Source organism: Oncorhynchus mykiss, chromosome 10 (genome assembly GCF_057628025.1).
Source record: "Oncorhynchus mykiss isolate SJ-2025 chromosome 10, ASM5762802v1, whole genome shotgun sequence".
Taxonomy (NCBI): domain Eukaryota; kingdom Metazoa; phylum Chordata; class Actinopteri; order Salmoniformes; family Salmonidae; genus Oncorhynchus; species Oncorhynchus mykiss.
In genome coordinates, this window is record NC_143031.1 from 25,623,378 (window position 1) to 25,647,754 (window position 24,377).

Sequence of the window (24,377 nt, forward strand, 5' to 3'; positions counted from 1 at the left end):
GGGGGATTCAACATGCCAGCTAGATGTTAAATGGGGAAACTATACTGAACAAAAATATAAATGCAACATGAAATAAATAGGTTTTGTCGTGCCCTCTTCACGACTGTCTTGGTGTGCTTGGACCATGTTAGTTTGTTGGTGATGTGGACAATAAGGAACTTGAAGCTCTCAACCTGCTCCACTGCAGCCCCGTCAATGAGAATATGGGGGTGTGCTCGAACCTCTTTTTCCTGTAGTCCACAATCTCCTTTGTCTTGATCACGTTGAGGGGAGGTTGTTGTCCTGGCACCACACGGCCAGGTCTCTGACCTCCTCCCTATAGACTGTCTCATCGTTGTTGGTGATCAGGCACAACACTGTTGTGTTATCGGCAAACGTAATGATGGTGTTGGAGTCGTGCCTGGCCGTGCAGTCATGAGTGTACAGGGAGTACAGGAGGGGACTGAGCATGCACCCCTGAGGTGCCACTGTGTTGAGGATCAGCATAGCGGATGTGTTGTTACCTACCCTCACCACCTGGGGCGGCCCATCAGGAAGTCCAGGATCCAGTTGCAGAGGGAGGTGTTTAGTCCCAGGGTCCTTAGCTTAGTGATGAGCTTTGAGGGCACTGTGATGTTGAACGCTGAGCTGTAGTCAATGAATAGCATTCTCACATAGGTGTTCCTTTTCTCCAGGTCATCATCTGCATCATCTGTGGATCTGTTGTGGTGGTATGCAAATTGGAGTGGGTGTTGATGTGAGCTATGACCAACCTTTCAAAGCACTTCATGGCTCCAGACGTGAGTGCTACGGGTCGGTAATAATTTAGGCAGGTTACCTTAGTGTTCTTGGGCACAGGCACTATAGTGGTCTGCTTGAAACATATTGGTATTACAGACTCGGACAGGGAGAGGTTGAAAATGTCAGTGAAGACACTTGCCAGTTGGTCAGCGCATGCTCGCAGTACACGTCCTGGTAATCCGTCTAGCCCTGCAGCCTTGTGAATGTTGACCTGTTTAAAGCTCTTACTCACATCGGCTGCGGCGAGCGTGATCACACTGTCACTGATCACACAGCTGGTGCTCTCATCCATGTTTCAGTGTTATTTGCCTTGAAGCAAGCATGGAAGTAGTTTAGTTCGTCTGGTAGGCTCGTGTCACTGGGCAGCTCTCGGCTGTGCTTCCCTTTGTAGTCTGTAATGATTTGCAAGCCCTGCAACTTCCGACAAGTGTCAGAGCCGGTGTATTATGATTCGATCTTCTTCCTGTATTGACACTTTGCCTGTTTGATGGTTCGTCAGAGGGCATAGCGGGATTTCTTGTAAGCTTCCGGGTAAGAGACCCGCTCCTTGAAAGCGGCAGCTCTAGCATTTATTCAGTGCGAATGTTGCCTGTAATCCATGGCTTCTGTTTGGGGTATGTGGTTGGGGGTAACATGCAACAATTTCTAAGATTTTACTGAGTTACAGTTCAAAAGGAAATCAGTCAATCGAAATAAATCCATTAGGCCCTAATCAATGGATTTCACATGACTGGGAATACAGATATGCATCTGTTGGATACCTTAAAAAAAAGATAGGGGTGTGGATTATAAAACCAGTCAGTAGCTGGTGTGACCATCATTTGCCTCATGCAGTGCGACACATCTCCTTTGCATAGAGTTGATCAAGCTGTTGATTGTGGCCTGTGGAATGTTGTCCCACTCCTCTTTAATGGCTGTGCGAAGTTGATGTACATTGACGGGAACTGGAACACACCATTGTACACATCAGTAGAGGCTGCTGATGGGAGGACGGCTCATAATAATGGCTGTAATGGCGCAAACGGAATGGCATCAAACCATGTGTTTGATGTATTTGATACTATTCCACCAATTCCGCTCCAGCCATTACCACGAGTCCGTCCTCCACAATTTAGTTGCCACCAACCTCCTGGAACACGTCGATCCAGAGCTCAATGGGTGACATGTCTGAGTATGCAGGCCATTACATTTTTTTGACATTTTCAACTTCCAGGAATTGTACAGATCCTTGCGATATGGGGCTGTGAATATAATTCTGAAACATTAGGTGATCGCGCCGGATGAATGGCACGACAATGGTCCTCAGGACAGTGAATACAATTGTGTTCGTTGTCCATAGCTTATGCCTGACCATACCATAACCCCACCACCACCATGGGGCACTCTGTTCACAATGTTGACATCAGCAAACCGCTTGCCCACACGACACCATACACATGGTTTGCATTTGGGAGGCCAAGTTGGACATACTGCCAAATTATCTAAAATGATGTTGGAGGCGGCTTATGGTAGAGAAATTAACATTAAATTCTCCGGCAATAGTTCTGGTGGACATTCCTACAGTCAGCATGCCAATTGCATGCTCCCTCAAAACTTCAGACATCTGTGATGTTGTGTGACAAAACTGCACATTTTAAAGTGGCCTTTTATTCTCCCCGGCACAAGGTGCACCTGTGTAATGCTTGTGCTGTTTAAATTAGCTTCTTGATATGCCACACCTGTCAGGTGTTTGGAACAATATACTCTACAAGTACATCAAATTTCCAGTGGGTTCTGTTAATTCTGAACTCCTTCTGCTGCTGACTATCTGAATGTGCAATCCTAAAGGAGGACTGTGATTGGTTAATTACCTATAATGTCCATCTCTATGTATAAAATGGGTCATAATTAAAAGTGCCATAGAGCCCACTCTGGAAATGTGACCTGTTTAAAGAGTATATTGTTATAAACAATATGTCTAAAAGTAAGCTACATTTAAAAAGGGTAGTTTTGAGATATTGTAATGTTGAATAAATGAATGTGAAAATGTGTATTTCAGAATATAAACATACCCCATATTTGAGAGAACACTATAAGGAGTATAATGACACGAAGATGTTGTCTGTATCGTGTACAGTTCACAGATCATATGGTCTAAAAAATAACCTAAAATGGTCAATTTCATCATAATTTTAAGGAAATTGGTTGTGATACAAATGTAAAAAGCATGTTAAACATCCTTCTTCCCAATTAAATTCATATGTGAGAATTGCTAGAACAATCTGCAATACCAAAAATATTTTTCTGCTCCCGCTGGCATGGAATTATAGCCTAGGGGCTAATATAAAACAAGTTTTTAAACACAACTATCCGGTTATCATTATTGTACTGATACAGTAACTGTGAGTGTGGCTTAGGAAATACAGTATCCCAGTGGTAGGAAACCCTGTTCCTGGAACAGCTAGGCACCCCACCTGTCCAGCTGAGCCAAATGATCAGTTCAGTGATTGCCTAAATTTAACATACCTGGTCTTCCAGGTTGGTTAAATGTAAAAACATGAAATGCCTGCGGCACTCCAGGACCAGGGTTGCCTACCCTTGCAGTAACATATACCTCCTACCTCCCAATAGGTATACTGTACACAGCTCAACGCCTGTTGGCTACAAGCAAACAAGTTGTAAAAAAACAACATGAAGTGAAGTGACACTGGTGGGGCAAAATAAAAGCCCTATAAATGTTAGGCTATATTTTGATAAGTGATAGAGTAGGCCTAAATATGGGGATTTGTTTAAATATCTATTTTTAAAGTAGCATATTAATCTGTTATCTTTTTTTATGTGTTATTCAAAAACTTTCTTGGACAATCATCTTCAATATTAGGCATCTTTCTTGTTAGTTTTTCTTACTATGTGCGATAAGAAAAAAACTACAAGAAGAAAGTATTTTTAAAACCTCCCACTTTTGGCTGGAGTGTCAATGTGTAGTTCGTACATGCAGAATTGTTTTCTTGAAGCTGTACCACGCCATTTTTCTTACATTTCCCCCACATGGGCCAACTCCTTAGCAATTTGAGTTTGAGCCAATGAGCTTCAGCCCCTGGTATTTGAGTGACAGCCAGCAAAAGGCCTGCCCAGCATTAACCAATGAGGTTGCAGGGCAGGCCCAATGGCTCAGTGGACACAGCAAAGAGAGCTGGTCTTTGTATCCCAAACCACACCCTCTCCAATACCAACCTTCGCTTGGAGGGCCCTCGGTTGTCACATGTTGCTGATGAAACTCTGGGTGACTTCCAGAGAGTGGCAATGGGATCAGTAAACCCGCTAACTGCACGACACACTCCTGTCTTGAATTATGCAATTCATGTTCCACTTTTAAATAATAAAACAAACATGATATTCTAATTAACAAATCCCCCCTGTAGTTTTACAATATATAAACCTCAGTAACAGTTAAACATTTAATTTGGGAGATATTTAATCTGTTATATGTGTCAAGTCTCGAAATCATGCGTAAAAAGAAGCAATGATATATAATTAGGCGCACCGATCCATTGTTTGTATTAAATTGTGCACCTCCAAACATATTGCAGTGTGTGTCTGGATGTTCTAAAGCCTGCAGCCTTGCTGGCTAGGTAGAAGTGGCTATCTGATGGTCTAATTAGCCCCTTCACCCTTAATAATTTTCCCTTCCTCAGCTTTGGGACACCTGTGCAAATGGCAGAGGTGCACGTGCACATGAACATGCAATTTTAGGGGACCACTTTTGGATTGTGAGTGTTATTTTCAGAACTTCTGGCTAAAAAGTATACAAAAGTATCAGATAATCTCTTTAAACATTCGGCAGCCCCCTAGGTGTCTCACTTTCGCAGTGTTTGCATGCATTCAAGGGAAAGAAGAGTGACTCGGTGCGTTGACGTCACCGTTGTGTTGATTTGCTAACACGAAAGAAGAGAGGAGTTAGTGCGTGTGAGAGCGGGTACTGTGAACTGCATTGCTATGCTGTAGCCCAATAACCACACATTCGGAATCAAAACTTGCAACTTGGGTGAGTACTGATATGGGTGCGCAGCTTTCGTGTTACAGTGACAGACCCGCTTTTCTGCATGCTTACAGTTGTTGTTTGCCTGTGTACTCTCGCACTATGAATGATTTAATAGTATGTTTGTTATCATCATTTTAAACCCACATTAAGTTACAGTAGCCCATAGGGAGTTGCGGCGCAACAGTGTGGCAAGCAAAGTTCAAATATCAATTTCTGTGTGCGCTGAAGTGTTTTCAATTGAAAGTGTTTGGGTGTCAGATGAAGCCACAAGTCTGAGCGCGTGAAAGGTGTTGAAGTTAACATAAACACAACATTGGGCATGTAAAGATGTTAGGTTGACGTAACCGTCTGTCAACGTATTCGGGAGATCGCAGCACGAGAACGTGAGGTCTGGGTTTAGGCTACATTGCAAATCAGACAGTATGACGTTCTTCCATGTGGTTTATTCTGAGAATCGTGTTTTCCTGTTGAAATGAGAATACAGTATACGCTGATACCTCACTCCGCTGTTATTTTCCTGGAAGTTTAAAAAACGAATAATGACGCACTTGAGGTGCTCGTGCAGGAGTGATCACAAATCATCACGAACACAGGGGCAATAGTCTGAACTGTGTCCATCTATTTTAGCTGATGTAGGCTACATTGTACAGTAGGGACCCGCATAGTAAATTGATAGACTGCTGCTAATTCCTGGATTCGCAATCACGTTGCCTCCGCTTGATGCAAATGATTTAGTATAATTGTTTTTATAGATGGAATGGCGAGTTGAATTGCTATCGATATGGGTTATATCGCTCTTCCAAGCTCGAGCATGACATGTCCAATTAAAATGCTATCAACTGCAACGATAGCACTTCAATGATATCACTTCAGACGATTCCACCTGTGTTAATCAGAATAGCAAGCTAGTGAATTTAATCATTGTTGCAACCAGTCCCCGCTGAGATCATGTATTTGTGTCTCATTCGCCCGTATGTAACGTTACTTTAGTAGACTCTGCTGAGATAAGTGTGAGTACTGTTTGTTATTGAGCTAAATGTGTCTGGACACAATTTCTACGAGCATAGGTTTTTATCGTTTCGGCTTTAAACATCAGGACTCTTTTGAGTAAGACTGCATTAAAGAGATGCGCGCCTTGGACAGACAGCTGACTGGCTACAGTTGGTCTTTAGAGGATTCTCGATCTGATTGCATTATGTTGGCGTTGATATGCGCTCAATACAGCATTTTGACTGAAACTAATAATTAATCCTTCGAATGGTATCTTCTGCACGTATCACACGATTGCGTTAAATTAGTTGGTGACATTAACGCACTGTCTCAAACCTGGGGTGTAATCATTAGTCCAAACAGTTGCAAAACGGAACGATTTCCAACTAAAACGAGTTGGACAAATTGGAGGTAGGCACCCCTTTTTTTCTGTTTGCTTCCGTTAAAGAAACGTTTTGCAACAGAGTCGGTTTAATGAATACGTTTTCTGGGCTTTACATTACTGATCCTCATTAGACAACTGTCGATTGTTTCATATGGTAAACATGGGACACTTAGGCTGCGTTTACACAGGCAGCGCAATTCTGATCTTTTTCCACTAATTGGTCTTTTGACCAATCACATCAGGGGTATATTCATTACGTCCTGCAACGGAAACCGTTTTACCGTTTAAGAAGCAAACAGAACAAAGGGAACGAAACAGGTAAGGACCTACCTGAATTTGTCAAAAAAAAACATTGTTTTCGTTACAAAACGTTTTATTTTTGGCTTAAAATAAAAGTTTTGCAACATAATTGAGGTATTGAATACACCCCAGACCTTTTCACATCAGATCTTTTTCAGAGCGAATCTGACTGGTCAAAAGACCAATTAGTGAAAAAAATATCAAAATTGGGCTGCCTGTCTAAATGCAGCCTAACTTATTATGCAACGCTACAGACATTGACCTATTTACTAGGTCATAAATTAGAGCTAAATTGGCATTTGTGTCTTAAATAAAACATTTTTTTTTACGCCACCACATTTGTTGGACAGCCACAAATATACACTAATATACAGTCTCATCAATACCAGATTTATACAGCCTTGATGAACTGCTCAACAATATATCTGATGACTGCAAACTGTTGACTTTTTTTGAGAGCCACTCTGATGAGCCTAGGTAATGCTAATCTAGTATAACTGTTTAGGAAATGTGGATGCAAAATTAAGGCATGAATTCATATATTATCTGCTCTTTATCATTCTCATTTCAGGGAACATTTAAATATATGTAGCCAACATTTTTTGATTTACTGATTTATAATGGAATATTTCTAATTTGTTCAATTATAAAAGGAGTTGCCTAAAATAATGATACATTATCATATTAATTGTTAAAGGTTACTAAAATAACATTTACATCAATAAGGATAATAGCAATATCAACAGTCAGGAATATATTATGATCATTTAGTATTATTAACTTAAAGGTTATTATTCTTGAGGTGTTGCCTTTTGTGAGTGTGCAATGATACATACAGTGCCTTTTCCACGTTTTGTTTCTGGTACAGCCTGACTTTAAAATACATTAAATTGGCCAACACGCATCATGTCAAAGTGAATGTATGTTTTTCAAATTATTACAAATTAATAAAAATGAAAAGCTGAAATGTCTTGAGTCCATAAGTATTCAACCCTTTTGTTATGTCAAGCCTAAGTAAGTTCAGTAGTAAAAATGTGCTTAACAAGTCACATCATAAGTTGCAATAATAGTGTTTAGCATGATTTTTGAATGACAGCCTCATCTCTGTAGCCCAGGCATGCAATTATCTGTAAGGACCCACAGCCACGCAGCGAATTTCAAACACATATTCAACCACAGAGACCAGGGAGGTTTTCCAATGCCTCACAAAGAAGGCACCTATTGGTAGATGGGTAAGAAAACAAACAGACATTGAATATCCCTTTGAGCATGGTGGAGTTCTTAATTACACTTTGGATGGTGTATCAATACGCGCAGTTAGTACAAAGATACAGGCGTCCTTCCTAATGCAGTTGCCGGAGAGAAAGGAAACCGCTCATGGATTTCACCATGAAGCCAATGGTGACTTTAAAACAGTTTCATAGTTCAATGGCTATGATAGGAGAGCACTAAGGATGGATCAACACAATACTAACCTAATTGACAGTGAAAAGAAGGAAGCCTGAACAGAATACAACAATTCCAAAACATGCATCCTGTTTGCAACAAGGCACTGACGTAAAACATCTGGGAAACATTCAGGACACTTTTTTTTGTCCTGAATACAAAATGTTATGTTTTGGGAAAATACAACACATTACTGAGTACTACTCTCCATATGTTCAAGCATTGTGATGGCTGCATAAATCAAATGTATTTATAAAGCCCTTTTTACATCAGCCAATATCACAAAGTGCTACCCATCATGTTATGGGTATGCTTGTAATCATTAAGGACTGCAGAGTTTTTCAGGATAAAAAAGAAACAGACTGGAGCTAAGCACTTCCCAGAAGAAAATCTGGTTGTCTTCTTTCCACCAGACACTGGGAAATCAATTAATATTTCAGCAGGACGATAATCTAAAACACAAGGCCAAATCTACATGAGTGGATTACCAAGAAGACCAAGGTTTCCATTAACCCAGTAGGCAGGTTTCTGTTTATTTGACAAAGCAATGTTGCAACAACAACAAAAGTGACATATGTCATGGAAACAGCAGATATAGGAGACATAAAGAACATTTTTCTAAAGATCAACAAAATGTTTATCCATTCGACAGGTGGATTTTCCTTCTGTCAAACTTCATTTATTGCGATGAATTAGGGAACTGTGTTTTTATAATAAATTGTGATTGCGTAATCATTTTGAAGGTATCTAGGGCACGTGATTTCACCGCGTAACTATAAAGCTCCATTCCACATTTCATTCTAAATGCGTACGTCTTGAAAAATATATATTTTTTTGAACTATAAAGTATTTTCTTTGCAAAACAAAGATTGTCCTGACTTTCAAAAATGCCTGAATTGCTCCGCCTTGCTTTCTGGTTGGCTGGCAAGTTTCCCCATCCAATTATTTCAGATCAACATGAGTACAAGTTTCCCCATGGCACGGTCCGTAACGATACGTTGGCACATGAGAATTATTAGGACATGGCAAATAATAGTAAATTATTGCATTCTATCTATGCTGGCTTTAGCGGGCTGAAACCGATGAAACCCGATAGGTGTGAGGGAATACAGGCCAATTTATTAATGTGCAATTTGCCTAAATGGGTCATGGAAACAAATCAAATCAAATGTATTTATATAGCCCTTCGTACATCAGCTGATATCTCAAAGTGCTGTACAGAAACCCAGCCTAAAACCCCAAACAGCAAGCAATGCAAGTGTAGAAGCACGGTGGCTAGGAAAAACTCCCTAGAAAGGCCAAAACCTAGGAAGAAACCTAGAGAGGAACCAGGCTATGTGGGGTGGCCAGTCCTCTTCTGGCTGTGCCGGGTGGAGATTATAACAGAACATGGCCAAGATGTTCAAATGTTCATAAATGACCAGCATGGTCTAATAATAATAATAATAATAATAATAATGCAGAACAGTTGAAACTGGAGCAGCAGCACGGTCAGGTGGACTGGGGACAGCAAGGAGTCATCATGTCAGGTATTCCTGTGGCATGGTCCTAGGGCTCAGGTCCTCCGAGAGAGAGAGAATTAGAGAGAGCATATGTGGGATGGCCAGTCCTCTTCTGGCTGTGCCGGGTGGAGATTATTTCAGAACATGGCCAAGATGTTCAAATGTTCATAAATGACCAGCATGGTTCAATAATAATAAGGCAGAACAGTTGAAACTGGAGCAGCAGCACGGCCAGGTGGACTGGGGACAGCAAGGAGTCATCATGTCAGGTAGTCCTGGGGCATGGTCCTAGGGCTCAGGTCCTCCGAGAGAGAGAAAGAAAGAGAGAAGGAGAGAATTAGAGAACGCACACATAGATTCACACAGGACACCGAATAGGACAGGAGAAGTACTCCAGATATAACAAACTGACCCTAGCCCCCCGACACAAACTACTGCAGCATAAATACTGGAGGCTGAGACAGGAGGGGTCAGGAGACACTGTGGCCCCATCCGAGGACACCCCCGGAAACACTTCAACCATTTTGATTTAACACTCTATATTTTATTCAAAAAACATTTTTTTTAGGTTAGTGACATCATTACATCCAGCTGTTTTCATCAACATTATATTTGAAATGGAAATGCACCCCTGCAGGCAATTTGTTTTAATCAAACTTTGTAAATGTCGACAAACAAACAATCACTGGACAAGTTTAATGGAAACGTAGCTAGTGAATGATCCTGACTGGCCAAGTTAGTTCTGACTTAAATCTGCTGAAAATCTAAGGCAAGACCATAAAATGGTTGTCTAGCAATGATCATCAACCAATTCGACAGAGCTTGAAGAATTAAAAAAATAATAATAGGCAAATCTTGCACATTACAGGTGTGCAAAGCTCTTGCGCTTATCCAGAAATACTCACAGCTGTAATCACTGCCAAAGGTGATTCTAACACTTATTGTTCTCGGGGTTGAATACTTCTCTAATCAACATATGTTTGTTTGATTTTCCATACTTTTTATTTTTTACAGATGTTCGAATTTGTCTTCTACTTTGACATGAGAGTATTTTGTGTAGATTGTTGACAAAAAAAGACTAATCCATTTTAATCCCACTTCGTAACAGTCAAGGGATGTGAATAATTTCTGAAGGCACTGTACAGAGCCAACGTGTGTTCAAGTCATTGATCTCACAGCCTAGCCTACTTCCCGCCTTTAGTATGCATCTGACCTCACTCTTCCAAACCAAGTAAAAGCAGTATATGGAAACTATTCTGTCCATGTATAAACCTGCACTTTTGGCATATGGACATGTAATGCATACAATACAAGCATTTCGCTACACTTGCATTACCATCTGCTAACCATGTGTATGTGACCAATAACATTTGATTTGATATCATCTTGTTGGTGCTGCATGGTGTTTGGTTTGTGCTTTTGCGACATCCTCTGTTCCAACTCTTCCTGGCAGCCGCTCGCTGCTCGCTCCCTCCTCGGCTCACTGCTCCTCTCTGTGATGAGAATACTGAATAAGATGCCATTTAATTTCAGAATGGGTGTTGATGGTCTTTGTGAACCAAGCACCAATGCGTTCTAACAAAGACTAGGGTGTTGCAAGGTTCTCATGGGTCCTTATTTTTCGCTGTTCATGTGCTTCCACCTGTCAAATAACTATAAATTGAGGGGCAAAATATATTATTGAAAATATATATTTATCTTTGGGTTATTAGGTCTGCTTGGCTTTTGACTTCTGTTATTTATCAATTGATAATTTGCTCTATGTTCACCCATTTCAAGTATGATGTTTTTGCATGACATTTTTACAATCCTAGCAGGGTTGTGTCCATAGTTGTATTTCTTATGAAAAGAACAGCTCAATGTCATGTTCATATCATTTCCCCCCTTTTTTATGAAGTGTCCCATGTTATTGAATAGCCTATTTGAATGAGCACAACTGAATTTAAAATGCCCAGAAAATAAGGATAAATTGCTGGTCTTTATCAAATTGAAATACAAGCCAAGTACAGTTGAAGTCGGAAGTTTGCATACACTTAAGTTGGAGTCATTAAAACTCGTTTTTCGACCACTCCACAAATTTCTTGTTAACAAACTATAATTTTGGCAAGTTGGTTAGGACATCTACTTTGTGCATAACAAAATACATTTTCCCAACAATTGTTTACAGACCGATTATTTCACTGTATCACAATTCCAGTGGGTCAGACGTTTAAATACACTAAGTTGACTGTGCCTTTTAAACGGCTTAGAAAATTCCAGAAAATGATGTCATGGCTTTAGAAGCTTCTGATAGGCTAATTGACCTCAGTTGAGTCAATTGGAGGTGTACCTGTGGATGTATTTCAAGGTCTACCTTCAAACACAGTGCCTCTTTGCTTGACATCATGGGAAAATCAAAAGAAATCAGCCAAGACCTCAGAAATGTTTTTTGTAGACCTCCGCCAGTCTGATTTATCCTTGGGAGCAATTTCCAAATGCCTGAAGGTACCACGTTCATCTGTACAAACAATAGTATGCAAGTATAAACACCATGGGACCACGCAGCCGTCATACCGCTCAGGAAGGAGACGCGTTCGGTCTCCTAGAGATGAACGTACTTTGGTACGAAAAGTGCAAATCAATCCCAGAACAACAGCAAAGGACGTTGTGAAGATGCTGGAGGAAACGGGTACAAAAATATATATTCCACAGTAAAATTAGTCCTATATCGACATAACCTGAAAGGCTGCTCAGTAAGGAAGAAACCACTGCTCCAAAACTGCCATTAAAAAAAGCAACACTACGGTTTGCAACTGCACATGGGGACAAAGATTGTTCATTTTGGAGAAATGTCCCCTGCTCTGATGAAACAAAAATAGAACTGTTTGGCCATAATGACCATCATTATGTTTGGAGGAAAAAGGGGGAGGCTTGCAAGCCGAAGAACACCATCCCAACCGTGAAGCACGGGGGTGGCAGCATCATGTTGTGGGGGTGCTTTGCTGCAGGAAGGACTGGTGCACTTCACAAAATAGATGACATCATGAGGTAGGAAAATGATGTGGAATATATTGAAGCAACATCTCAAGACATCAGTCAGGAAGTTAAAGCTTGGTCGCAAATGGGTCTTCCAAATGGACAATGACCCCAAGCATACTTCCAACGTTGTGTCAAAATAGCTCAAGGACAACAAAGTCCAGGTATTGGAGTAGCCATCATAAAGCCCTGACCTCAATCCTATAGAACATGTGTGGGCAGAACTGAAAAAGCGTGTGCGAGCAAGGCCGCCTACAAACCTGACTCAGTTACACCAGCTCTGTCAGGAGGAATGGGCCAAAATTCACCCAACTTATTGTGGGAAGCTTGTGGAAGGGTATCAGAAACGTTTGACCCACGTTAAACAATTTAAAGGCAATGCTACCAAATACTAATTGAGTGTATGTAAACTTCTGACCCACTGGGAATGTGATGAAAGAAATAAAAGCTGAAATAAAACATTCTCTCTACTATTATTCTGACATGTCACATTCTTAAAATAAAGTGGTGATGCTAACCGAACTAAGACAGGGAATTTTTGCTCGGATTAAATGTCAGGAATTGTGAGAAACTGAGCTTAAATGTATTTGGCTAAGGTTTATGTAAACCTCTGATTTCAACTGTAACAATTACAGTTTGAAATTGCTTTTATAATAAACTGCATTAATTAACACAACAGCAATTTTATTATTTTAACTAAACACTGCAGAACTATGTTTGGATTTTTTTAAATCTAAAGTGTAGGTTTATATATTGGTCTGTTCTTATTCAACAGTTATTAGAAGTTTATTGGACTTAGAAAAAATATGGTATCTAGTTAAGAAGTCAACAATTATTTAGATATATTTTTAAACTGATTTTCCTCAAATATTCAGTGCTTTTTCTTTTTCTCTATCCATTCTCTTCAGATTGGCCTTATCTTGTTTACAAAGATACCGGTAAGTGAACAAACTGCTGAGGAGTGAAAGCAAGCCTCATGAGTTGGCCTGGCGGATCTCAGCGACGTTATGGATTTGACTAAAATGGGTATGATCCAGCTCCAGAACCCCAACCACCCCACAGCCCTGCTGAAGAAGGCTAACCAGATGCGTCTGGCCGGAACCCTCTGCGATGTGGTCATCATGGTGGACAGCCAGGAGTTCCATGCTCATCGGACCGTGCTGGCCTGCACCAGCAAGATGTTTGAGATCCTGTTTCACCGCAACAGCCAGCATTACACCCTGGACTTTCTTTCACCAAAGACCTTCCAGCAGATACTGGAGTATGCCTACACTGCCACACTCCAGGCCAAAGTGGAAGACCTGGATGACCTACTGTACGCAGCAGAGATCCTAGAAATTGAGTACCTGGAGGAGCAATGCCTCAAGATCCTGGAGACAATCCAGTCCTCAGACGACAACGACACGGAGGTCAACATGAACGAGGAAGGCACGGAGGAAGACGATGAGCGCAATTGCAGGCAAGGAGGGAAGAACGCCAAGAAGCATTCCATGGAGGGGAGCTACCATTCAGCCGTCCAACAAGCCTCGGCCCTGGCCAGTATGGTGGACCAGAGCCCCTCTGTCTCCACATCCTTCGGGCTTTCCACCATGAGCCCAACCAAAGCTGCCGTGGACAGCCTGATGAGCATAGGCCAGTCCCTCCTGCAGCAGGGCTTTGGGGGCGAGCACCTGACTCAAGGAAACTCCCACCACCAATTGATGACCGAGATCAAGACTGAGATGATGCAAGTGGATGAAGGCGGAGGCCATGGGAGCCCCAGAACCATGGAGTCCAGCGCCTCCAGCAATGGCAAAAGGAGCGGCGAGTTGGACAAGAACCGCGATGGCCCCGGGACTCCAACCAGGAGCAGTGTGATCACGAGCGCCCGCGAGCTGCACTACGTTCGGGAGGATGGCATGGGCGACTCCCAAGCAGATGGCGGCCAAATGGGTCTGGAAGCCATGGCGGGTATGACCGGCATGACCGAGAAACACCTGGCCTCCTTGTACTCGCTGCCTACCAATCATAAAAATGAGTCCATGCTATCCATGCCAGCCTCCATGGCCTCTTCTCTCCATCTGTCCCCTGCCCTGGCCATGACCATGGACTTCAGTGCCTATGGGGGACTTCTGCCCCAGAGCTTCATCCAGAGGGAGTTCTTCAACAAGTTGGGGGAGCTGGCTGCCGGTATGAAGCCAGACGGTAGGAACCAGCATGAACGCTGCAACGTGTGTGGCGCAGAGCTACCAGACAACGAAGCTGTGGAGCAACATAGGTAAGCTCAACTTTGTTTAACTTCATGTCACTGAGTTGGTTCCATTTAACATGTGTAAACCTACTGGGGAAGGGTGCCAAAAAATGTCTGCAGCATTGAAGGTCCCCAAGAACATAGTGGCCTCCATTTCTTAGAGCTAGCCACGTGGCCAAACTGAGCAATTGGGGGAGAAGGGCCTTGGTCAGAGAGGTGACCAAGAACCCAATGGTTACTCTAAAAGCGCTCTGGAGTTCCTCTGTGGAGATGGGAGAACCTTCCAGATGGACAAGCATCTCTGCAGCACTCTACCAATCAGGCTTTTTATAGTAGAGTGGCCAAACAGAAGCCAAAAGACACCTAAAGGGCGAGATTCTGGTCTGATAAAACCAAGATTGAACTCTTTGGCCTGAATGCCAAGCATCACGTCTGGAGGAAACCTGGCACCATCCCTACGGTGAAGCATGGTGGTGGTAGCATCATGCTGTGGGGATGTGTTTCAGCGGCAGAGACTAGGTAGACTAGTAAGGATCAATGCAAATGGAGCAAAGTCAAGAGGTCCTTGATGAAAACTTGTTCCAGAGCGCTCAGGACCTTAGACTGAGGGTGAAGATTCACCTTCCAACAGGACAACGACCTTGAGCACACAGCCAAGACAAACCAGGAGTGGCTTCGGGACAAGTCTCTGAATGTCCTTGAGTGGCCCAACCAGAGCCAAACTTGGAACTGATCTAACATCTTTGGAGAGACCTGAAAATAGCTTTGCAACAACGCTCGCCATCCAGCCTGACAGAGCTTGAGAGGATCTGCAAAGAGGAATGGGAGGAACTCCCCAAATACAGGTGTACCAAGCTTGTAGCGTCATACCCAAGACGAGTTGAGGCTGTAATCACTGCCAAAGGTGCTTCAACAAAGTACTGAGTAAAGGGTCTGAATACTTATGTAAACGTGATATTAATAAAATTAGCAAACATTTCTACAAATCTGTTTTTGCTTTAGGATTTTGGGGTATTGTGTGTAGATTGAGGGGACAATTTAATTCATTTTAGCACAAGGCTGTAACGTAACAGTGGAAAAAGTCAAGGGGTCTGAATACTTTCTGAAGGCACGGACGGACATGTAATATAGGCCTAAAATTTTCAACCTTAAATAATTCTGGAATCTACCTATCAAAAGTTGTGATTGTCTTTTTTTAAATCTCGAATATGTTTGGTTTTTTGCTCATATACACTGAACAAAAATATAAACCCATCATGTAAAGTGTTGGTACCATGTTTCATGAGCTGAAAAAAAATTCCCAGAAAATGTCGATATGCGCAAAAAGCATATTGCTCAAATTTTGTGCACACATTTCTTTACTTCCCTGTTTGTGTGCATTTCTTCTTTGCCAAGATAATCAATCCACCTGACAGGTGGGGCATATTAAGATGCTGATTAAACAGCATGATCATTACACAGGTGCATCTTGTGCTGGGGAGATTAACAGGCGACTTTAAAATGTGTCACAAAACTGCACAACACAATGCCACAGAAGTCTCAAGTTTTGAGGGATTGTGCAATTTGCATGCAAGAATGTCCACCCGAGCTGTTGCTAGATAATTTAATGTTAATTTCTCTACCATAAGCCGCCTCCAATGTCATTTTAGAGAATTTGGCTGTACGTCCAACCAGCCCCACAACCGCAGACCACTTGTTAATCCTCTAGCTTCTTTCTTCTCACTTTGTCATTTAGGTTAGTATTGTGGAGTAACAAAAATGCTTTGATCCATCCTCAGTTTTCTCCTATCACAGCCATTAAACAATAACTGTTTTAAACTCACTGTGGTTTCCTTGCTTTCCGGTGACGGCGTTAGGAACAAAGCTTTATCTTTGTAATGTCTGGGTGTATTTATACAGTATTCAAAGTGTAATTAATAACTTCAGCATGCTGAAAGGGATATTCAATGTCTGCTTTTTTTTTTACCTGTCTTCCAATAGTTGCCCTTCTTATTTTGGCTTGCCATACTAAAGGGGTTGAATACCGAGCCATTCAGTTTTCATTTGTAAAAATATCTAAAAACATAATTCCACTTTGACATTAGGGGTATTTTGTTGTGTTACAGGTCTACACACAATGTTGAAAAGTCTAAAGGGGGTGTGAACTTTCTGAAGGCACCGTAGCTAACAAACTACAGTTGAAGTCGGAAGTTTTACATACACTTAGTTTTGGCAAGTCGGTTAGGACATCATTGCATGACGCAAGTCATTTTTCCAACAATTGTTTAAAGACAGATTATTTCACTTATAATTCACTGTATCACAATTCCAGTGGGTCAAAAGTTTACGTACACTAAGTTGACTGTGCCTTTAAACAGCTTGGAAAATTCCAGAAAAGGATGTCATGACTTTAGAAGCTTCTGATAAGCTAATTGACCTCAGTTGAGTCAATTGGAGGTGTACCTGTGGATGTATTTCAAGGCCTACCTTCACACTCAGTGCCTCTTTGCTTGACATCATGGGAAAATCAAAAGAAATCAGCCAAGACCTCAGAAAAAAAATTGTAGTCCTCCGCCAGTCTTGTTCATCCTTGGGAGCAATTTCCAAATGCCTGATGGTACCACGTTCATCTGTACAAACAATAGTATGCAAGTATAAACACCATGGGACCACGCAGCCGTCATACTGCTCAGGAAGGAGACGCGTTCGGTCTCCTAGAGATAAACGTACTTTGGTGCGAAAAGTGCAAATCAATCCCAGAACAACAGCAAAGGACGTTGTGAAGATGCTGGAGGAAACGGGTACAAAGGTATCTATATCCACAGTCAAACGAGTCCTTTCTCGACATAACCTGAAAGGCCGCTCAGCAAGGAAGAAACCACTGCTCCAAAACTGGCATTAAAAAAAGCTAGACTATGGTTTGCAACTACACATGGTGACAAAGATCATACTTTTTGGAGAAATGTCTTCTGGTCTGTTGAAACAAAAATAGAACTGTTTGGCCATAATGACCATTGTTATGTTGAAGGGGGAGGCTTGCAAGCCAAAGAATACCATCCCTACCGTGAAGCACGGGGGTGGCAGCATCATGTTGTGGGGGTGCTTTGCTGCAGGAGTGACTGGTGCTCTTCACAAAATAGATGGCATCATGAGGTAGGAAAATTATGTTAATATATTGAAGCAACATCAGTCAGGAAGTTAAAGCTTGGTCGCAAATGGGTCTTCCAAATGGACAATTACCCCAAGCATTCTTCCAAAGTTGTGGGAAAATGGCTCAAGGACAACATAGTCAAGGTATTGGAGTGGCCATCACAAAGCCCTGATCTCGATCCCATAGAAAATTTGTGGGCAGAACTGAAAAGCGTGTGCGAGCAAGGCCGCCTACAGACCTGACTCGGTTACACCAGCTCTGTCAGGAGGAGTGGGCCACAATTTACCCAACTTATTGTGGGAAGCTTGTGGAAGGGTATCAGAAACGTTTGACCCACGTTAAACAATTTAAAGGCAATGCTACCAAATACTAATTGAGTGTATGTAAACTTCTGACCCACTGGGAATGTGATGAAAGAAATACAAGCTGAAATAAAACTCTCTACTATTATTCTGACATGTCACATTCTTAAATAAAGTGGTGATCCTAACTGACCTAAGACAGAGACTTTTTACTAGGATTAAATGTCAGGAATTGTGAAAAAGTGAATTTAAATGTGTATGTAAACTTCTGACTTCAACTGTAGATTACTCTTTGGATAATATCCTTGATTTCAATTTTAATGTTTGAGATTTTAAAACTCGTTTGTTTTCTTAGCTTTTCTTATCACAATTCTGATGCAACAAATTTTAAGCCTGATTTTGAATACATTTATTTGAATTAGTAAATGTGAAATGAGCTTATTGTGGTCTGTCACCTGCTTTTGAAACATTGCTGAGAAGAGTTTAACTGATTTTAATATGCCTTTTACTGGACATATTTCAAATCATTGTCTATTTTTGGTTAATAAAATGCATTTCTTAATTGGAATAAGTAATGTATTTTCCATTATACTGCTGGCAATAGCATTGGATCTTATGTTTGTCAATTTTCACCCAGAATTGGGTAGGAGTTACTTTCTTGTGTACTAAAGTCAATAATGTAGGCATTTTAAGGCAGTTGTATTGCAATGCCACCAGGCTACTGCTCACTTGTTGCTGATACTACATGATACTTGCATATCTGTATTCATAGTGTTTAAAGTAGGCTATCATAGCAATACTATATCTACAAACTCAACAGCTAAAGTGTTGTCGACCTCTGAAACAAAAGCAGTAGTCTATTGTAGGTGACCGAGTCAGAGGTTCTTTCCCCTGATGACTTCCAGGCCTGTCCAGGGTGACTACCGAGCCGTCCTGCCGCGGCGCTGGCTGAGCCCATTAGTTGCACCTGGCGGAGGAGGTCGACTAATGGGAAGCAGCCCCCTCCCCCTCTCCTCACACCCACCCCAGCACACCCCTGAACCCTGCGGTGTGGCCAGTGATGGAGTGTCCCAGGCCGGGGCTCCCAGCCACCTGGGGGACAAGGAGGGCCTTATTAGCTTTATGAGTGGAGCAGACTGTCCAGGGCAGGAAATGAGGGCTGTGCACAGGACCCAGGCCCTGCCCTCTGCAGCCTAACCTTTGGACCGCTCGGCTGGCCTCTGCTTCTCGTCAGCAGAGCTGGAGGGTGGGGTAGTCGTGGTGTGGATGGAAGTCTGAAAAGAGGGGGTGCAGCGAGTAAATCCATGCCAGGCAAGCACTGCTGTTTAAATCCCACCATGCACTTCTGTTGTAGACTACACAGCATGCTGTTGTCTGCGTCCTGAGAAATATTTGCGCAACTTCCAAAACTGTAAAGGAACTGTACTAGTTTGTCTAAAGTTGGGAAATAGGCCATATAAGAAACACTCAAACACTCACTCAATCTGTTTCTGCTAATGGCCTGACACTCTCACACAGCCCAACACCCCATGAAGCTTGTAGGAGTTGGAATTTGGGACTGACTCTGTGTGTCAGCATTGATTGAGAGCTCACATTTCCAGTTGTTTAAGATTATAGTGAGACAAGGAGTGGGAGGGGAGGGGGCGCCCCGGGTGAGTTTCCAGGTCCTAGGTCATGTCTGGAGATTCAAGCTTTTATGCAACTGAAAAGAGTTGGATGACATTTTAAAGACGACTCATGCTTGTTTTGCTGAAAAGTTGTACTCTGTACCCTGATCTTGTACAACTTCCTGTGTTTTCAGTGGTTGAATTGGGAGCTGTGGGGTCCCTAGTTCAGCGGCGATTGTTTACCCCATTTCTTCACAGCATGTGATTTCTGTGTAATGCTCAAATTACATTCCAGTGGAGTGACTTTTCATTTTTAAGCATGCAGCTTAAAGCACTCTTGTCATTTGATTTGTCCATCATTCAACAACTAAAACATCAAGGGTTGGTCTAGAAAGGCATGCCCCTACAAATCGATGGTTGTATTTAGACAAGGCTTTTTTAGGCCCAGTGCTACTCTGATATGTGAAAATATATAAGATCAGCAAGTGATCTCTGATAAACTGTGGACCCATCCAAGTTCTTATTTATTATTACAATGTGCATACAATTCTGGAATAGAATGTCTCTAACTGAACGACACCATTTCCAGAAAATGACCTCTGTTGAACTGGAATATAATGTCTAACTTAAACAACACTTCCAGTTCACCCAAGGTACTTTTATTGAAATGGTGTCACTAACTTGAACACCATTTCCAGCCTCCGCCCTACATATATCATTTTTATTTGAAGCGTAACAGTGTTTTGTTTACAATTCTATTATTTATTTATTTTTAATACAAACAGAGTGAAACATGCTCATGTTTTGTGTTGTGAGGGGGTAAGACCGTTGAATGTAGCTCCTTTAGCACACGATACCCCATAAAGACAACAATATATTTACAAGTATTCAGACCCTTTACTCAGTACTTTGTTGAACCACCTTTGGCAGTGATTACAGCCTCAAGTCTTCTTGGATATGACACAAAAAGCTTGGCACACCTGAATTTGGGGAGTTTCTTCCATGCTTCTCTGCAGATCATCTCAAGCTCTGCCAGGTTGGATTGGGAGTGTTGCAGCACAGCTATTTTCAGGTCTCTCCAGAGATGTTGGATCGGGTTCAAGTCCGGGCTCTGGCTTGGCCACTCGAAGACTTTGAGAGACTTGTCCCAAATCCACTCCTGCATTGTCTTGGCTGTGTGCTTAGGGTCGTTGTCCTGTTGGAAGGTGAACCGTCGCCCCAGTCAGAGGGAGAGAGAGAATGTTATTAAAGTGGCCAATGATTTCCAGTTTAACGGTAATGGTCTTGAGAGAGAAGCTAGTCTCTCGGTCCCAGCTTTGATGCACCTGTACTGACCTCGCCTTTTGAATGGTAGTGGGGTGAACAGACAGTGGCTCAGGTGGTTGTTGTCCTTGGTGATTTTTTTTTTGGCCTTCCTGTGACATCGAGTACTGTAGGTGTCATGGAAGGCAGGTAGTTTGCCCCCGGTGATGCGTTGTGCAGACCGCACCACCCTCTGGAGGAGAGCTCTGCGGTTGCGGGCGGTGCAGTTGCCGTTCCAGGCGGTGATGCAGCCCGAAAGGATGCTCTCACTTGTGGATCTGTAAAAGTTTGAGGGTTTTAGACAACAAGCCAAATTTCTTCAGCCTCCTGAGGTTGAAGAGGCGCTGTTGGGCCTTCTTCGCCACACTGTCTGTGTGGGTGGACCATTTCAGTTTGTCCGTGATGTGTACGCAGAGGAACTTAACTTTCCACCTTCTCCACTACTGTTCCGTTGATGTGGATCGGGGGGGGGACGGGGGGACGACGACTCTAGGAAGAGTCTTGGTGGTTCCAAACGTCTTCCATTTAAGAATGATGGCGGCCAGTGTGTTCTTGGGGACCTTCAATGCTGCAGACATTTTTGGTCCACTTCCCCAGATCTGTGCCTCGACACAATCCTGTCTTGGACCTCTACAGACAATTCCTTCGACCTTATGGCTTGGTTTTTGCTCTGACATGCACTGTCAACTATGGGATCTTTTTATATAGCCTTTCCAAATCATGTCAAAGTGGTGATCCTAACTGACCTAAGACAGGGAATTTTTACTAGGATTAAATGTCAGGGATTGTGAAACTGAGTTTAAATGTATTTGGCTAAGGTGTATGTAAACTTCCGACTTCAACTGTATATGCAGATCTCCATCTTATCACAGATGTTAATTTACAGCGATCGATTGCCAGAATTGTGAGTCATGATTTGATTGAATATGATTTTTTGATTCCCTTTTTGTTTATTATCAGCAAACCTGTACATTATTTTGTCCCAAAAATGTTTTATATCTGATCAATTGACAGAAATTGCAGTTCCCCTGTTGATAAACCTACGTGTTTTTCTAAAGACTTGTCAAATGCTTTGATTGTTGATAGCTCACAGAGCGATGGTTCTGGTTGACTAATTACAAATTATATCCCAGCAGCCCTGTGCTAGGGTCGCCGCCATCTCCAATTACAAACGTGAAGAACATTTCAGTCGGGAGTTCATTTGGTTCAAACAGGTCAAGTTAACTGGCCCTAATTGTTTCCAGAAGTTGCACAGGTCCTTTGTGTGTGTGTTTGAATGAATTCATCAGTAAGTGCTCACTTCCTGTATACTTTTAGCCTGCTCCATTCATTCGCCTGTGTCCTGGGTTCTGTCATAAAGCCTCAAAACAACTGGATGTGATGTGGATTGGCTCCACAAATGGGTGGGGGTGTTGTATCTCTTGAAGTAGCCCTCCAAAGTCATGTATTGATATCTCTCAGAGATTTATGAGTGAGGGATTGGTAAATGAAGCGCTGTGTTTTATTTTTCAATTGCCCTAGGTTTTGCTACAGGGGCCAAATCAACGCTCCATCTCACCACAACAATATGTTTTTTTTCTGCTCCAAAGCCGGGACATATTTGACAAGCTCAGATTTATTATTTCTTAAAGCCTGGGTGAATTTACTTGTGGCTTCAGGGAGACAAGATTAAAGCAATATTTTAGTAACCCCCGCAATAGGAAAATAATCAGCTGGCAAGGCTGAGGGATTATTAAACAAATGCATCGTACGGGGGCTAACTCTAAGGAAGAGAACTCTGTTTGATATTCCAACACCGCTTCCGATTCAAAGGCCCATAGCTTTGGGTTTATCGCTTTCACTTAACACCCATTATCATGAGGATGACTGACCTCTAATGCACTTACAACCCTCCAGAACCCTTTCAGAATATAGCTGGTAAACATAACTAACCATCAATGTTTAAACCATTTCTCTCAAATCCTAGCCTCATGGTGTATGAATGAAACCCTATCAATGATTGTCCACTTCGTGTCGGCCATCTTTGAGATCGAGAAACCTTTTCATCAATGACATTCGGATATTCAATTTCCTCCCTTGTGTCGAGGTGGATAGAGAGGGCAGAACGGAACTTAGTCGGCGTGTTCTAATACCCAGGGTCCCTTGGTATGCTGGGGACCTTATCTGTGTATATCAGGGGGACTGATAAGAGAGAGATACACCACAACCTTATTTCTATCACATTTTGTGCACACAGGTGGATGGATTATTGAGAAGCTGATTAAACAGCATGATCATTACACACGTGCACCTTGTGCTGTCACAAAACACAATGCCACAGATGTCTCAAGTTTTGCATTTGGCATGCTGACTGCAGGACTGTCCATCAGAGCTGTTGCAAGAGAACTGAATGTTAATTGCTCTACGATAAGCCGCTTCCAACGTACAGCTGATGAAACTGGGGTTTTGCACAACCAAAGAATTTCTGCACAAACTGTCAGAAACCATCTCGGGTAAGCTCGTGTGTGCTTGTCTTCACCAAGGTTCACCTGACTGCAGTTTGGCGTCGTAACTGACTTGCTCACATTTGATGGCCCCTGGCATGCTGAAAAGGTGTGCTCTTCACTGATGAATCCCGGTTTCAACTGTACCGGGCAGATGGCAGACGTTGTATGGTGTCGTGTGACGGGCGGTTTGCTGATGTCAATGTTGTGAACAGAATGCCCCATGGTGGCGGTGGGGTTATTGTATGGGCAGGCATAAGCTATGGACAACAAACACAATTTGCATTTTGTCGATGGCAATTTGAATGCACAGAGATACCGTTACGAGATCGAGGCTTATTGTTGTGCCATTCATCCACCGCCACCACCTCTTGTTTCAGCATGATAATGCAGTGCACCATGTTGCAAGGATCTGTACACAATTCCTGGAAGCTGAAAATGTCCCAGTTCTTCCATGGCCTGCATACTCACCAGACATGTCACCCATTGAACATGTTTGGGATGCTCTGGATTGATGTGTACGACAGCGTGTTCCAGTTCCTGCCATTATCCAACTTCATAGATGTACAGTGGGGCAAAAAAGTATTTAGTCAGCCACCAATTGTGCAAGTTCTCCCACTTAAAAAGATGAGAGGCCTGTAATTTTCATCATAGGTACACTTCAACTATGACAGACAAAATGAGAAAAAAAAATCCAGAAAATCACATTGTAGGATTTTTTTGGATTTATTTGCAAATTATGGTGGAAAATAAGTATTTGGTCACCTACAAACAAGCAAGATTTCTGGCTCTCACAGACCTGTAACTTCTTCTTGAAGAGGCTCATCTGTCCTCCACTCTTTACCTGTATTAATGGCACCTGTTTGAACTTGTTATCAGTATAA

At 42.3% G+C, this 24,377-nt stretch overlaps 1 protein-coding gene across 3 annotated transcripts in view; it reads left to right on the plus strand.

The window, feature by feature from the left end:
• The first annotated feature begins 4,663 nt into the window (after positions 1 to 4,663).
• LOC110533532 (zinc finger and BTB domain-containing protein 16-A) overlaps positions 4,664 to 24,377 on the plus strand; it is a 171,727-nt gene continuing 152,013 nt past the window's right edge. For all 3 annotated transcript variants that reach the window (XM_021617846.3, XM_021617847.3, XM_090186201.1), the window contains exons 1-2: positions 4,664 to 4,804; positions 13,348 to 14,696. In XM_021617846.3, the coding sequence (XP_021473521.1) occupies positions 13,447 to 14,696 (1,250 nt within the window). In that variant the 5' untranslated portion in view covers positions 4,664 to 4,804; positions 13,348 to 13,446. The remainder of the gene's footprint in view (positions 4,805 to 13,347; positions 14,697 to 24,377) is intronic.